Source organism: Amaranthus tricolor, chromosome 17 (genome assembly GCF_026212465.1).
Source record: "Amaranthus tricolor cultivar Red isolate AtriRed21 chromosome 17, ASM2621246v1, whole genome shotgun sequence".
NCBI classification, from domain to species: domain Eukaryota; kingdom Viridiplantae; phylum Streptophyta; class Magnoliopsida; order Caryophyllales; family Amaranthaceae; genus Amaranthus; species Amaranthus tricolor.
In genome coordinates this window covers 18,174,443-18,191,076 of record NC_080063.1, presented here as the reverse complement: position 1 = coordinate 18,191,076, position 16,634 = coordinate 18,174,443, and the positions used below count along the sequence as shown (strand labels likewise).

At 28.5% G+C, this 16,634-nt stretch overlaps 1 protein-coding gene across 1 annotated transcript; it reads left to right on the top strand.

Moving 5' to 3' along the window:
- The first annotated feature begins 2,143 nt into the window (after positions 1-2,143).
- LOC130803558 (probable E3 ubiquitin-protein ligase RHC2A) lies at positions 2,144-4,143 on the top strand. Its single transcript, XM_057667723.1, has one exon. It carries the CDS (start codon positions 2,451-2,453, stop codon positions 3,750-3,752), a length of 1,302 nt encoding a protein of 433 aa, XP_057523706.1. The 5' UTR covers positions 2,144-2,450; the 3' UTR covers positions 3,753-4,143.
- The last annotated feature ends 12,491 nt before the right edge of the window (positions 4,144-16,634 follow it).

The window sequence follows — 16,634 nt, the reverse complement described above, 5'->3', positions numbered from 1 at the left end:
TATATTTGGATTATTTGGAATGCAAAAGAGTACGTACAAACCTATTGATTTTGAAAAGTCTTGTTTTTTTTCAGAAAATGGGGGTGAATGCTATCAAATTGCTTGTTTGTTGCCTCCTATGTTTGAGTGGATGCAATATATGTTTTATTTATATTAGATATTAAACATTTGATTTTAATATCATTTTTAAAGACTAATTTGATTAAATATTTAAATAATTAATTAAAATCCTATAAAATATTATATATTTATATACAAGAGTTTACATGTTCACCTATGCGCCACATAAAACTAGGATATTTTTTTCGCAATACCTCATTATTTCTTGACTACAATCCATGAGATGGGGATGGGGATCAACTCCACAATTAATTCTCAACTCACGTGCTCATCTTTGACTTAAAAATTTTAATTATTCAGTACTTCCCAAAGTCAAAGTAAATGAAATAATTTAAATAAATAATTTTAATAACTAAATAATTTAAGAATTTTGTTATATAGAAATCACATTAATTACCTTGGATTTTGACTTATGTGATTGAGATTAAAAATGACTAAACTAAAAATTTGTATTGTATTTACATTTTTATAACGATTCAATATTATATAGAGCGTAATAATATATGTTTCCACCTCAATTTTGATATTTCATCATTAACTGTTCTTCAATTTTATATAAAATTGACAGTTTGAATTTTTTTTCTATTGAGATTTTTATTGGCAAGTCCAACAATAATAAGCTTATTTTAATTCATTACTCTAACCACTTCTTTTAAAATTCATTTTAAAATCCAACATTATTTATTCTTTATACTTAGTTATGATTTTTCAACAATTATGGATGTTTTAATTTTGTATGTTTTAATTTTGTATCTCTTTTTATAAATATTTTTTTTATTGAAAATTATGTGATATTTCTATATGATATGTACTACTAGGAGAGTTGTAAGAAACTATAAATTTTAAATTATATTTTCTTCTTATTTTATCTATAAAACAAAAATAAAGAAAATTATTAAAATGCAACTTTAAATCTTATAAATTACATGTGATATTTGAGAATTTAAGAACCTATATAAAGCCTAGCTAGTCGTGTATCCCATGGATGTATTGGTTAACAGTATCCATTCTTTTGAATTTTGATGGCTATCCTTCGAATGCTCTATGCAAGTGGAAGTTACGTAAAGATGTACCTAATCATATGTACCTATTAGTTACGACCAAGGCACATGCATATATATATTTTTATAAACTAACTCCTTAATTCTATCCCCAAGAAAAACACCTAAAATTTTTATTATTAAAATTAATTTATAGTTAAAGGATAAAACAAAAAAATAAATAAATGATAAAATAAATAGTTAAAATAGAGTGATAATACAAATATAAATGATATTAAACTAAAGAAAATAATACTATTGATGCTAAAGAAAGAAAATACAAATTAAATCAAACAAAACAAAATAAAATAAAAGTTAACTTTATGATAGAGTATATACAGATTTTAACCTACCATAAAGATGTGCATCTCAAATACAATACACCTCTTCGAATGATTTGAACTTTTTCTCTCTTTATTGGCAACGTCACCTTGAATATATATATATATATATATATATATATATATATATATATATATATATATATATATATATATTAATTATCCTAGCCGAGTTTCCACAGAGTATGCCAAAATCCTCATAGGCAGTTCTTGGCTGAAGTATCAATTATATACTCCTATCATTTCTTCAAGTTAGCTTAAAAAATCATCAAATTATCTTATTATTTTTAATTTGCAGTTATTAAAACAAACATTCATCGTACGAATAAAATAAAATAGTATAGAAATAGAATTTATTGAACAATAAATTCATGTTCAATAAATTCATGATTGATATTATTATTATTAAAGATATTGCAAAACCACTTTTTAATACTAAATTCTAGCAAAATAATCTCCAAATAATTATTATCTAACAAAAATTAATTAATAGAGATTTTGAGGAGCTCTAATGGAGTTTGACTCCACTTTATTTTCTTATTTAACTACTCTTAACGCCGTTAACCCTTACCGAATAAAATTCTACACGTGTATGCTTATAAGCGTGGGAACCACGCTTTAAATTCCAACGCGTTTATTTTCGTCAGTCTTTCTTCCAAATAATTTCACTATTTTCTTCTTCTTCTTCTTCTAGTATAATTCCATTCTCAATACATTAGTATTATTATTTCTCCTCTCTTTCTCTCTCCTCATTTTCGCTCTTTCTCTCTCCTCGCCGGAATCTCACCGTTCTCCTCCCCCTCCACCCTCCCCGACACCTAAAACCCCCAATTTCCAGGTTTGTTCCTTCTTAATTTATCACCCCCAATTTCATTTTCAAATTTTGATTGATTTTATACTTGGATCTACAAGAAAGAGAAAAAAGATTGAAACTTTATCAGTTTCTTTAATGGCGTCGACAGCAGCTATTAATACATCTTCATATTCATCCTATTGGTGTTACATATGTAATCGATTTGTTAGGGTTTCAACAAATCAATTTTCTCTTTCTTCTGATTCAATCTCTTGCCCTGATTGTCATGGTGGTTTTCTTGAAGAATTCGATTCTGCTCCGACTTTATTTCCACCACCACAACTCTCTTCTTCTCCTCTTTCTGACTCTACACGGCGTCGTTTTCCCGCCGGAGCTATGTACATGGTTGGAAACCCTACTAATTCTAATCCAATTCCGAATTCCAATTCGTTCTCTTCTAGCCCTAGATTTCGCCGTAGCCGAAGAAATGGAGGTGATCGTTCACCGTTTAATCCAGTAATCGTATTGCGGACCCCATCCGAACCTGAAAATGGCGTTCACGGAGCAGGAGGGAGTTATGAGCTGTATTATGATGATGGAGGAGGTTCGGGTTTGAGACCATTACCCGCCAGTGTTTCCGAGTTTCTACTCGGGTCGGGTTTTGATCGATTATTGGACCAATTGGCGCAGATTGAGATAAATGGTATAGGTAGGAACGAACAGCCACCAGCGTCGAAAGCAGCTATCGAATCGATGCCGACAATTGCAATAGTTGATGAACATGTTGAATGTGAAGTGTATTGTGCTGTTTGTAAAGAAGCATTTGAATTGGGCTCAGAAGCAAGAGAGATGCCTTGTAAGCATATTTATCATCATGATTGTATTTTACCTTGGTTGTCTTTAAGAAATTCTTGCCCTGTATGTAGGCATGAGTTGCCTTCTGATAATAATAATAATAATTCCAGTGGTTCACCCGAATTAAACCCGGTTGATAATAATGGGCGTAGCAATAATAATTATAGTGTTAATAATGGAAATGGTGGTGGTTTAGTTGAGGGTAATGAGGATGAAACAGTTGGGTTAACAATTTGGAGACTACCAGGAGGTGGGTTTGCAGTTGGGAGATTTTCTGGGGGGAGAAGAGGGGAAAGGGAATTACCAGTTGTTTATACAGAAATGGATGGTGGGTTTAATCAAGGAGGTATTCCAAGGAGGATTTCGTGGGGTTCTAGAGGTTCAAGATCAAGGGAAATTGGAGGAATTCGAAGGGCTGTGAGGAATTTGCTCTCATGTTTTGGTGGGAATAGAAATCACCATCAAGCATTGGAGGATTCGACTAGTTCGAGTACTGATTCGAGGGTTACGAGTCAAAGGAGTCGAGCAACATCGTTCTTTAGCGCTTCTTCGAGATCGAGAAGCAGGGGTTTCGATATGGGAAGTAGTATAAGAAGATGGTGATGATGGGTAAAGTGTCAAATGTTTTGAAATCGGAATTTAGGATTATGGTGGTTGGTTTTGTATATATGAAAAATGAGAGTGAAAGGGAGGAAGTTGGGAGGTGGATTAGATGAAAATTATATAGGAAATGAGTAAAACAATGATTTAGAAGAGAAGAGGAGCAAGAAAGTAGAGCCCTTGGAGGAGTAAAGATGCAATAAGAATGTGGATTGCATACTAGATTAAGTGTAATGGAGTGTAATCCAAAAGTATAATCTTGTTTATTTTTCACCATTATAAGGTATCCTCTTTGAGATTGTGTATTTAGGTTCTTGTTATTTGTCCATTAATCATTGTTTTATCTTGTATCAATTTTTTGTTTAGAATGAATCAAGCTAGTTCTTCAGTAGTACTCATATGTTTACATGATAAAGCTTGCCTCACTTGGTCTCCATTTGATATATTTAGTCCAAGTTACATCCTTTGCCTTTCAAAAGGAGTATATGTTTGTGTAGTTGTGTTCATTGAACTTTCTTTAAATACATGAATTACTCTCCAAGTGGAATCTAGGCTTGTGCCAAGCTGGTGTCTATGTAACATGATCCGCCAGTTAATTCGCTTTTTTAAATTTGCGATTCGCTCAAAATTGTCCAAGAATAACCCAAAACTGATTATAATTTGCTTTTTTCGATCGTGATTCGCGAGGAAATTAGTTAATCATGCGACACCGATCTTGCCCATAGGGGGCTCAATTTACAAATTATCTGGCTCATATGTTGGAACATGTCAGGTAGAATAAAGTGCTTGGATTGAAGTTCAAATGATTCTATTCTTGTTTGATTTGCAGTTTGTTGCTAAGTTGTCAGCTCAATTCTGTTTAGCATTGGCTTTGGGCCTTTGGCCTTGCAGTATTTGTCTTTTTTACATAGACTAACTGTCATCTATCTTCTTCATACTGAGAAAATGACAATTGACAATCATACAAGTGCAGTAATTCATCTTTTTATCTGTTTGATCATCATTCATCATCCTTTCCTCTTCTGTTTTCTCCCCTATTAATTGTCTTATATTATGGCAATCTTCTCTTCATACTATTGATGATGTTGGAGAAATATAGGTTCATGCTAATCTAGGGGGTCCTATTTGTTTTCCCCACATGGGGGTGTTCCTAAATATGGTGTTTTTAGCAAATATTTGATTCCTTTTACTGTAAATTGCATTAGAATCTGCTGTAAGCTCGGTTCTGCATTTGTGTTTGGTTTTGCTGTGTTTTCAGAAATGTGTAGAATCGTTGTTGAAGATGACTCATTTGTAAAGAATGAGTGATGGACGACGATGTAGCTTATTGCGAACCAAGTGACAACGGAAACCTTAATTCCGTTGCCTCATTTTCAAAATAAGGCTGCATCACATCCCATCCTATCACCACAACACTCTGCTTATCGTGATTGTTGCTGTTGATTGTTTGGTCAAATCATGGTCTGTTTCTTTATGGTTTTGGTATGGGTTACATTACATGTTTTTTGGTTTGATAAGAGTTAAGAGTATAATTGATGGTTAAACTTGCATTTTATTAAGGCTATATTTCATGCTTACAAAGCGAAATTGATTTAGTGGCTGAGAGTCTATGACAGTTATAAAAAGCTGGTTGGTCCTACCTCTACCAACTCAGCACACCTCTTTTGTGACTCAATGATCTTCTAATGGCTTCATGGCCGTGAGAAAGAAGCTTGGTGATTGCCAGATAAGCCACCTTTGTTGCCATTATTTTTTCCATCATCTTAGGACACTTATGTTTTATGATTGTTTGCACTGTTTAGTTTATGTTATTGTCTGAGGGAATCGTGTATTCGTTTAGTGAGTAAACTTTTTCACTCATACGACGATATTAAAATGATTAATCTATCTTTCATCTCAATTATTCATTTCTCTTCACAAGGTGATTATTATTTATTTGAGATTCAAACCTTCAGAAGGGTTTAAACCTTAACTTGTCTTCAATCACTAAGTTAACACATTACTTTCAGAAGGACGATACAATAAGTCTCGTGTTAAGACACTTTTGGTTAAAGTGTAACAAATAAATAAATCGAAGTAATAAATTTGTAGTCTTTTAGTATTGTTTGTGTTTTAAATATCAAATGATTTTTTAATAAGTAGATCTTATCTATATGAACTTTCTCCGATCCTTATGCTCACGTATTAACAAGAACAAAGACAACAAATTCCAAATCTAACTTCAGCTTCTTTATTTAAAATTGAAGGACATGGTGGCTCAATGTTCATAGAAAGTACTAGAAAGTTGACTTGAAAATTGCTATAAAAAATTGGGTAAATCTTGATTCTTGACTTTGAACTTATTTGAATCAACTAATATTTTAGGTTGGGTGCTTGTATTTTGCAGTTATATTGCTCCAATTGCTTTTGAAATGAAGACTATAAAGTTGGGTGAATGAGATAAAAGTACTGAGTTATTAAGAATAAATAACTACTGTTACGAGGAATCGTCTTTCAAAGAAATGACCTCAAATTAAGAAGTTTATTTTTATTTTCTCTTTAATCAACAAATCTCATGTGAGACGGCCGCATAAATGTGACCATTCACCGGCCTAGATTATAATTTTGAAGTAGCAATTTTAAAGCTTGAATTGGACATTTGACAAACATTAAACCATTGGAATAGACATTGTAAGTTTTGAAATGAATATTTTATAGTTGGAATAAGTAAGTAAAATATAAAATTAAGGATTGGAGTAGGGGTTTTAAGAGTTAGAATTGATATTTTAAGTGGTGGAATGAGTGTTTTAAGGGTTAAAGTCGATAGCTAAAAAAAATCAAATTAAGCCTTCGGAGAAGAAAAATTAAGGCCTGGAGTAGGGGTTTTAAGTGTTAGATTTAGCTTTTCAAGTCTTAAAATGAGTGTTTTAAGGCTTGTATTTGGCAAATATAAACTTCTTTTGGTGGCGGCATACCAGTTTTTTGTGCTCTTTAATTTGTATTAATTGGACTATTTAGTCCGTATATCTAATGCGTATTTCGTAGAGATCATTTCTCATAACAATTTGTGAAAAATAAAAGAGAATATTAATATTAGGGGAAAAAATGATATAAAAATAAAAACAGGATAAATTCATTATAGAATGAATTAAAATGAAAATTGAGTAAATTTGAACTGTATCAGTATAAATTATGAATGGCCTGGCAAAATAGGTAGTACATTTAGGAGCAGGTATTTAATTTGGTGTTTGATCTTACAAAGGGGAACCAGTTGCCTTCAATTGTCACTCTTTATATTACTTTCCTAGTTTCCTTTAAATATCTTGGTCTGTTTTGCTTTTGGGGTTATCTCATGCCAATATATTAACATATGATATAGGTAGTGGTTATTTGAGTACTTGTTAATAGTGAATTAGCATCAATTATTATTTTTAATAAAATTATGTATTTCAAAGAATTTATTGAATTGCATGAGCATTAAAATGTGTTTTTAAAGATAATTTACGACCTTTTTTTTTTAACATATAAAAACACTAATTCAAAACTAGAAGTAATTTTTTAAAAATCTCATCCTCTTGTTAAGATAATTTACGACCTTTTTTAACATATTTTTTTAAATTCAATTTGCTACATTTAGATTAAATAGCTTTTACGCATAGTGAAGTATTATGAGAAAGAAACAAAAAATCCACATATGTTGGATATTTCTCATTTGTTAAACGAGTTTGTCCAAATAGAAAAATATAGTAATTCTATTGTTATAGACAAAAAATTATAATCTAAAAATATTTAAGATGCACATTCCCTATCTAATAAATTGGAATTTTTAACTAAAGACCCACTTCGTAAATCATAATTCAATTAAGAACTTTTTTTTTTTTTTTTTTTTTTTTTTTTTTTTTTTTTTCCAATGTTATTGGACAAAGAGAACATGGTAGCTCTATTATTTCCAACTTTGTACTATTTGAAATAGAGAATTTTATGGTACAAATGCTATGTATTTTTTTGTGAGAATAATGAGTTGTGAGTGAAAATTAAATGGGAAGAAGAGATTCATTCATTAATTTAATTTCATACACAAAACAAAGAGAAAACATTGGTTGCCTACCACATCAACCACAATGTTTGCATCACATTTCCCAAATCCAATCACAACCAACACAAGAAGTTGGATTAAATCTTTGCAATTCATTGTAAACATTGGTGTCCCACTTCATCTATGATTGCAATAGGATCGTTAATTTGTCCGTTATTTTATAATTCAGAAAATTATTTATTTTATCGTTATAATAAAAACTAAATTGAATTGAACTAAACTGAATGTGTTAAAATAAAATTCATAAAATAAACTAAATTTTAAGTAAAAATTTGAAAAAAATGACAGAGAGTATTACTTACTCATAATTGGATCTATAAGCTTAATTTGTAAAGCGTTTTTTGTTTCAAAAATTCAGAAATAAATAACATAAAATAAAACAAAATGCAAATAGTTAGTGTTCATAGTTTATAAAAAAAAAAAAAAAAAAAAAACGTGAAGGATGATATAGGCTTGGGCTGACTAGACTATCAAATTATTTGATTAAAGTTATTAAAACTATATTTTGTTAGATATAACATTAAAGGATGATAAGTGAGTTAATTGGTATGCATACAAAATTGAGTACTGAAAGAGTTCCGGCCTATCCTATACCGAATACCACCTTAAAGTATCCGGTATCCACTAAGTGCAGGTTTTGTATCAATGTCTGATACGAATACAACTACACAACAGTATCCATACAATGTAGATATAAGCTCAAATGATAAGAATTTGCTAGGCGTGTCAAAAGCCAAATCCACCTGCTAATTCAACTCGATACTAATTCGAAATCAATGAATTTGAAATGAGACTTTTGATGCAATTAGTTAAATGAGTCTATTCGATTTGATCTGTTTATTAAATGAGTTAGGTTTAGGTCAAAATTTTAAATTTAAAATAAACTTGTATAACCCATTTAATTAAACGAGTTAATTTCGAGTTAAATAAATATGTACAATTTAAACTTAATTCATTAAATTTTTTTCTATTTTTTAATAATAAATACAAAGCAAACAACTAAAAACGAAAAGTTAAGGCCTTAAAAATTAGATATGGTCAATGTTAAAAGCCTTAAAATGAAACAATTTTAAAAAATCTAAATGGGTTAAATGGGTTTACATTAGGTGATAATTGTAATTTTCGATCTAATAAACTAAATGAGCTAAGTTTGGACCCAGGATTTTTTCTAACCTGTTTATATATGACCTAAATCCAAGTCTGACTCAATCTGATCTGTTTGACAGATTTAGAATTTGCTTAAAAAACATAGCTACAAGCCTATAACCAGAGAGAATTACTGACTTTGGGCCACAAATTACTTTATTGAATTTATTTCTCCAAATTTAATTACAAATTATTGTATGAGAAGATTTTATTGTGAAATGTACCACCATAAATAGATTATAAGGATATAAACTTTTTTTAAGATCGTGTTACTAAAAGACGATCTCACAACAAATGGAGATAAAAACCGCTACTAGTAAACAGTCACTAGTCCTACTTTTTTTTTTTATAGAGAAATTGGGCCTTTTTGTGGAACATAACTAAACTTTAGGCCAAATAAATGAATATCTTATAGAAGTATATTAGTAGTTAGTACCTCATAATTGGGGTGTTTAGAAGACTTTGGTCGAGGAATGAATAAGACAAGATTGAAAGATTAAATTAAATAACAAAAAATTAACAATATAATTTATTTTAATACGTGATTTGATAATTAATTTTAAAATTTATTTTATATTGGCAAGATAATATGATTAATATTTATTGAATTAAAAATTTAATATATTGTAATTTATTTTATAAAATTGATTTTATTTTTATTAAGGAACGTCCCCTTGACATTTGTTAGCAATATTCTTATTGTAATACCTAACGATTTCTGTTATAAAAATTATCTTCGTATACGGGTTGCATTTTGATCCTCCTGGACGTTGCAATAAAAATTACCATAAAAGGAACACAAAATTGAGTGAATCTAGATCTTTACCAGAATTTTTTTTATATCACAAATTTAATTCCATTTAATTGGTTATCTAAAATATAATCTTTATATCATTATGTATAATATCTTATATAATTATATAATGATATAATAAATCTTAGCTTGTATAGTGTAAAATAAAATAAGATCGCATCACCGTATTGTAAACATATTATAAAGGTTTTTAGAGCTTGTTACGACCGTAATATAAGCCTCATTAACCATGATATCATCTGTATTAGCCTTAAAATCCGTTTTACAACCGTTACCGTGCCTGTACTTTTGCACTATGCTAACTAGTAACGTTCCTTGAATATATATATTTCGTATCATTATTTTTCATTCCTATTAGAGAGAAATATTATATTATTTGTATAATTATTCTTTATCCCTATAAAATAGAATTTAATTCTTATATAATCCTTAATTATAGATTCTTATCATTATCATTAAATAGAGATCTTCATTATAATAATAATAATAATAATGTGATTATATTCTTTAATATGATATGAAATCAGTAAGATTATCATATTTACTCCTAAGCCATAACAATTACTCCTATAAAAAGGGACACAATTGGAGTAAATAAGCAAGTCATACATTAACATTTTCTTTAGAAGATAAAAAACAAAATACATCTATCTATTCATACTTCTACTCTAACAATGGCTTCTTCACGATACACAACTCTTATATTGATGCTTCTAATCGTCCTTGTTAATTTCTCAGGTAATTAGTTTTATGTTTTTTTTATGACAATTTTAATTTTTTTTTAGTCATTTAAATATTTTTTAATTATAAGGTAGACTAAGGAAATGAAAACAATTTGTGAGAATTGAATTCAAAACTTTACCCGAAAAATAATACATATTTCAATTGAGATTAATTCTGATTTTCTAGCTTGGAAAATTTTAGAAATTACTGCTTTTTATGACTATAATATTATATAGATAAAATAATAGTAGATTTTTGGATAATTATTTTTTTAATAGTGGTTATAAGGATTATCAAATTATTTGGCATTCACATAATCGATATATGATATGATGATGTTATACTTTTTTTTATAGGGGTCGAGTAATATATTATGCAATGTTTACAAAAAAATGATATTTTTAGGGGTTTTATGAGTATTATCGAAAAAAACATTTTTAGAAGAATGCAGTACTTTTTAATAATAAGAGTTTGTGTGCAGTGAACGTATTTTTTTTATAAGCTTACAAGCCTTATTACAAATTTGTTATTCCTTTGTATTATTATAATGCTATTTTACATGGGCGGATTTTTAGAGGCCTATTAAAATTAAAAGATAAAAAATTTTCCACTATAAAAAAAGGGTTTACAAACAAATCATTTAAAAAGTGTTGTAGAGAATTGTATTAGACCTAATGAATAACGTCATTAATATTTGAGACCTTTTACTTATATGGACACTAGGCGATCAGTTACTCCAGATGTTCTAAAAACCGGCCCTCTTCATTTATGTTATAAGAATAATTCAATATAATATAATTTTTAATTAAATGATGACAGATATGAGCTCAGCATCAAGATCGTTAAGTAGTTCAAATAGGGATATTCCAATTGGTTATGAGTGCATAAAATGCTTTGAGCAGCCTCAATGCTACGAGGATCAAGAAAAAGTATGCGATGAATATGCTGCACGAGTTTATGTAAGTGGTATGGGTAAATGTAAGTCTAATGATTGGTGCTGCGCCTACGGTCCTAAATAGAATATACTTTATTCTTCATCTTATTGTACTTAATATGAGAAAGAAATAAAATTTTATTTTTAGCTTTTATAACATATTCTTATTTTACTCTTTTCTATTTTTTAATGGAATGATTCAAATTTTATATTAATTGGGTTTAGAAACTCAAAGTTAGAGTCAAATCAATAACAAAACCAACGGAATTTGAAAAAAAAACAATAAAAGAACCAATGTCAATATCGTATAACTAATATAATTTTAAAATTTCATTCAATGAAATTTTATTTTTTTATTTTTGTCTTAATTATTATACATGGCAAATAACAATTAGTATACCTAAAGTTTAAAAAATTGGTAGAAATGTATTAAATTAATAGTTATTGAAAGTATTGGTTGTTATCTTGGGAGCAATGAGACTAATATTGAAGGATTGGGTTTATAAAAACAAATTTGTTTCTTGCAGTATTCGAACACAAGACTTCAATTAAAATTGTCCAAACCACAGAACAACTCCGCTACTTCACATTTGCAGCTTAACTTATAGATATTTGTACTTATTTCTCTAAAATGTTAACTTGGGCCAAGGCCCAGTCCAGCCCAAGTTGAAATACATAGTCAGTGAGATAATTAACTTTGCTCTGATCTCTTCTCTTACATATAAAAGCTAGGAGATTCTAGCATAAAGAATCTCCGAGATCCACATTAAGTATCTCACATTCATAAAATAATTATCATACATTAATAAAAATATTGAAAAATAATAAATGTAATCTTTTAAGAGTAAATTGAATTATTTTAGTGGATTATAATTGATTACATGAGAATATTTAATAATTTAAGATCTTATATGTTCAGTTAAATGAATAAAAAACCATATATTTAATAAATTTAATAACGATAATATATACTTGTATCATTATTTTAAATTTTTTTTAAAAAATATTTCACATGAACAATTTAATGAATTGGACGAGTTTCTATAGTAGGCTACTTAGCGAGAAGGAAAGCAGCCGAGCACTTTTTGTTGCATCACAATATCTTGCTCTTACTTGTCCCCAAGTTGCCTTATCCGTCAACAAGCTGTCCCAATTCATGCATTGTCCTATGGATCTTCATTGGTTTGCTCTCAAGCGCCTAATACGTAAATTATTTACATGACATTTTTCACTAAGGACTCTGATCATCGTTACTTCATTTGCATGTGTAATGGGTTACAATCCAATAATATGGAGCTCTAAATGACAAAAGACCTTGGCACGGACCAGTGTCACATGATTTGCTAATCTCCTCACGAATCGAAAAAAGTGAATTATAGTCAGTTTTAGACTATTCTCAAACAAATTGCGAATTCAAAAAGCAAATTAGCTAGCAAATTACACTAAACTTGACTATATAATAAGGTGAACTAGGCTACACTTCTCAAGTCACCCCTACTTTATTTTGTGATAACTTGAGTCCCGTTCATCACTCATGAATAAAACATTTAGCAATTGATTTTCATGATGTTCGAGTAAATGATCATTTATTTTGGTACTCATTAAATTACTCATATTTCGGATTATCACAACTTGATGACATTTTTACTAATTCTTAACTCCAAAATCGGCCTTGTCCATGAACCATCCATTTTACGATGGCCTGTTATGTAATTTTCATAAATATTATAATTCAAATCAATGATAATTGATATAATCATATTTTGTATTAAGTTGTTCTCTTGATTCTATCGCACATATATCAGTTAAGATTATTACATATCATAAATATGACATGATGTATTTACATTATATGATCTATTTGGAAAACTAATACTTATGTAATAGTCATTATCAAATTAATAAATCGTCATTAGTTACAAAAAATCAGTAGAGTATCATATGTAATAGTAACAATTATAATAATGACATTATATTCTTAGATATGGTATGAAATCAGTAAGATGATGATGATGATAATAATAATAATAATAATAATAATAATAATAATAATAATAATAATAATAATAATAATGTAATACTTGTAATAGAGATCATTATAATAATAATAATGTGATTATATTCTTTGATATGATATGAAATCAGTAAGATTATCATATTTACTCCTAAGCCATAACAATCACTCTATAAAAAGGGACACAATTTGAGTAAATAAGCAAGTCATACATTTAAATTTTCTTTAGAAAATAAAAAATACAAAATACATATATCTATTCATACTTCTACTCTAAAAATGGCTTCTTCACAATACACAACTCTTATATTGATGCTTCTAATCCTTGTTAATTCTTTAGATAATTAATTCTATGTTTCTTTTTCTCTTTACATTTTAACTCTTTTTTTGGTCATTTAAATCTTTTTTAATTACAAGGTAGGCTAAAAAGATAAGAGCGATATGTGAGAATTCATCAAAGACCTTACCCGGAGAAAATAATACTTGCTCTAACTGAGATTAACCCGATTCTTTAGTTGTTTAAATCTTAGAAAATTATAAAAATTACTGCTATTTATGATTACAATATCGTCATCATCATTTACCCAATATATCCCGCTCATAAAAAAACTAAGGCCAAGATCTAAAGAGGAAAAGATGGCGACGACTCAACCCATAAAAGAAAGCGCGGCCAAAAAAGTCCCCCGGTTCAATATAGATAAATAATAGTTGATTTTTGGATAATTATTTTTTTCATAGTGGTTATAAGGATTAGTCACATTATTTGGTATTCATATAATCGGTATATGATACGATGATGTTACACATTTTTATAGGGGTGTTTTTAATATCAGCTTGGTCTTGGACGAGACGATCTTATTATAAGGCTTGTCAATTCGGGTTGGTTCAATTTGCGTGTGTAATAACTAGGGTATTTTATTCATTTTCTGGGCATTTTTCAATTTTGATCTTAAAGGTCAAAATTGATAAATACCCAGAAAACTGAAATGTTATTACACGCGCGAATTAGGCCGGCCTAAATTGACGGTCTCATAATGAGACCGTCTCGTCTAAGTTTTTGTGTTATAATATTATCGGAAAAACATTTTCAAAAGAATGCAATATTTTCAATAATAAGAATTTTTTATTTTTTATTTTTATGCAAAAAGCTATTGGAATAAATATAAATCATATTATTATTTACCGAGAGAAATCCAATTGAAAATGCTAGTATTTAATGGTACGCGTTCAACAAATCCGACCACTACTAATTTCAGTTGAAAAATAACTTACATAAAAAATGTGTGTAGTTAACGTATTCTTTCCTTGTATAGGTCTTGTTTACGGTCCTTTAACAAATTTATCATTCTTTTTAAAAATAATATAATACTATTATATATTATAGGAATATTTCAATTAGAGTTTTTAATTAAATGATGGAAGATATGAACTCAGCATCAAGAACGTTGAGTAGTTCAAATCAGGCGAATATTCCTAAAAATTATAAGTGCATGAAATGCTTTGAGCAACCAAGAAAAAGTATGCATTGAATTAATATGCTGAACGGGTTTATGGATCCGACGGTATTGGGTAAATGTAAGTCTAATGATATATGCTGCTCCCACATTCCTCCTCAATAGAATATACTTCTACATATCAAGTCTTCATCTTCATCTTATTTTACTTAATATGAAAAAGAAATAAAATTATTTTTTAGCTTTTATAACATTGTTATTGTACTTTTTTTTATCTAGTGAAAGATTTAGACTTCTATAATAATTTAGCTTAAAAAGTCAAAATTAAAGTTAAATCAATACTAAAAGTCTAGAACCAATGTAAATATCGTATAACCAAAAATTTTGCAGTTACGCCATTTAGTTTGTTAATTTCTGTCAATTGCCATGCAAAATAAGGTGAATACATAAAGTCTAAAAATGTCAAAAGTTATTATTTGACTATGAAATTTAAATTTAGGCAAAATAATAATTTTTTAAGAAAGTAATTTATAAAGCTTACGAAACATAAACTATCCAAAAAACTGACATAAAAAAGTCATATCCTATTATACATTTATACTTATTCAAATAGATTGCTAATTTTACTCTTATAATATATCAATTTTAGATACTTTTTATAGTTATCTAAATGTCAAACGAGTTTAATACATTATATCATTACTTTTTTTTATTATATATGAAAATAATAAATATATCTAAATATTCAAAATTAAATGGGGTGAAAATGTGAAATGATCTCATGGGCACATGTATATAACTCTCGCTCCACCCATGTATCTACCGGACACAAAATTAATTATATATGCATTATGTCGTTATATACTTTCTGGGGTTTTAATCCCAAAGAGTATCCTTATAAATATTCTCTCCGTTTTCTAATTAAGTTTTCATAAGAAATTTTTATAGGAATTAAGAAAAATAAAATATTTTAGATAGTGAATGTATTATTTAATTGAAAAATTAATTTAATTGGAGAAAAATAGGGACCATAAGTATTAGAAAAATATTAAAAGAAAGTTAGTGGAAAAAAATATAGGAACCACAACTAATAAAAAATTAATTTTATAAAATTAATAGTAAACATATGAGGACCATAAAAAATATAAAAACGTTAAATTGGATAAAAACGTTAAATTGGAGTTAGGGGAAGATATGTGGGGTCTATAAGCATTATAAAATATTAACGTGAATATGAATAGGGTTATTTCTATTCAAAATTTGTAACATAAATAAAAAGATTTTTAATATGAATAATAAATGAAACACTCGATAACAAATGAGAATTCTTTTAAAGATTAGGAAATACAAGAGAAGATGTACGTACGAGTATTAGAATTCTTTAGAAACATAGTTGAGAAATGTTGGTGGAATGTAAAACACTTGTCGGGCGGCTTCTTTGACGTATCATTGACGAGGTTGATGAGTCTGATACTTTGATCATTGCACAAGGCTCAGCTATAAAAACATGCTTAGTAACATAACTATCGTTCAAAATGTACAAAAAATTTATTTGCTTGGCTTAATTTTAAAGTTTGACAATTTATGACTAATCTAGTAATCTGTTCGTTTCGTATTTTTTAGTAAATTTTAAGTCGTAATATCTTTAAATATGCATCATAAAAAATTATGTATTAAAAAACTTTGCATACAAATCTAACAAGATCTCACATGATTATATTTTAT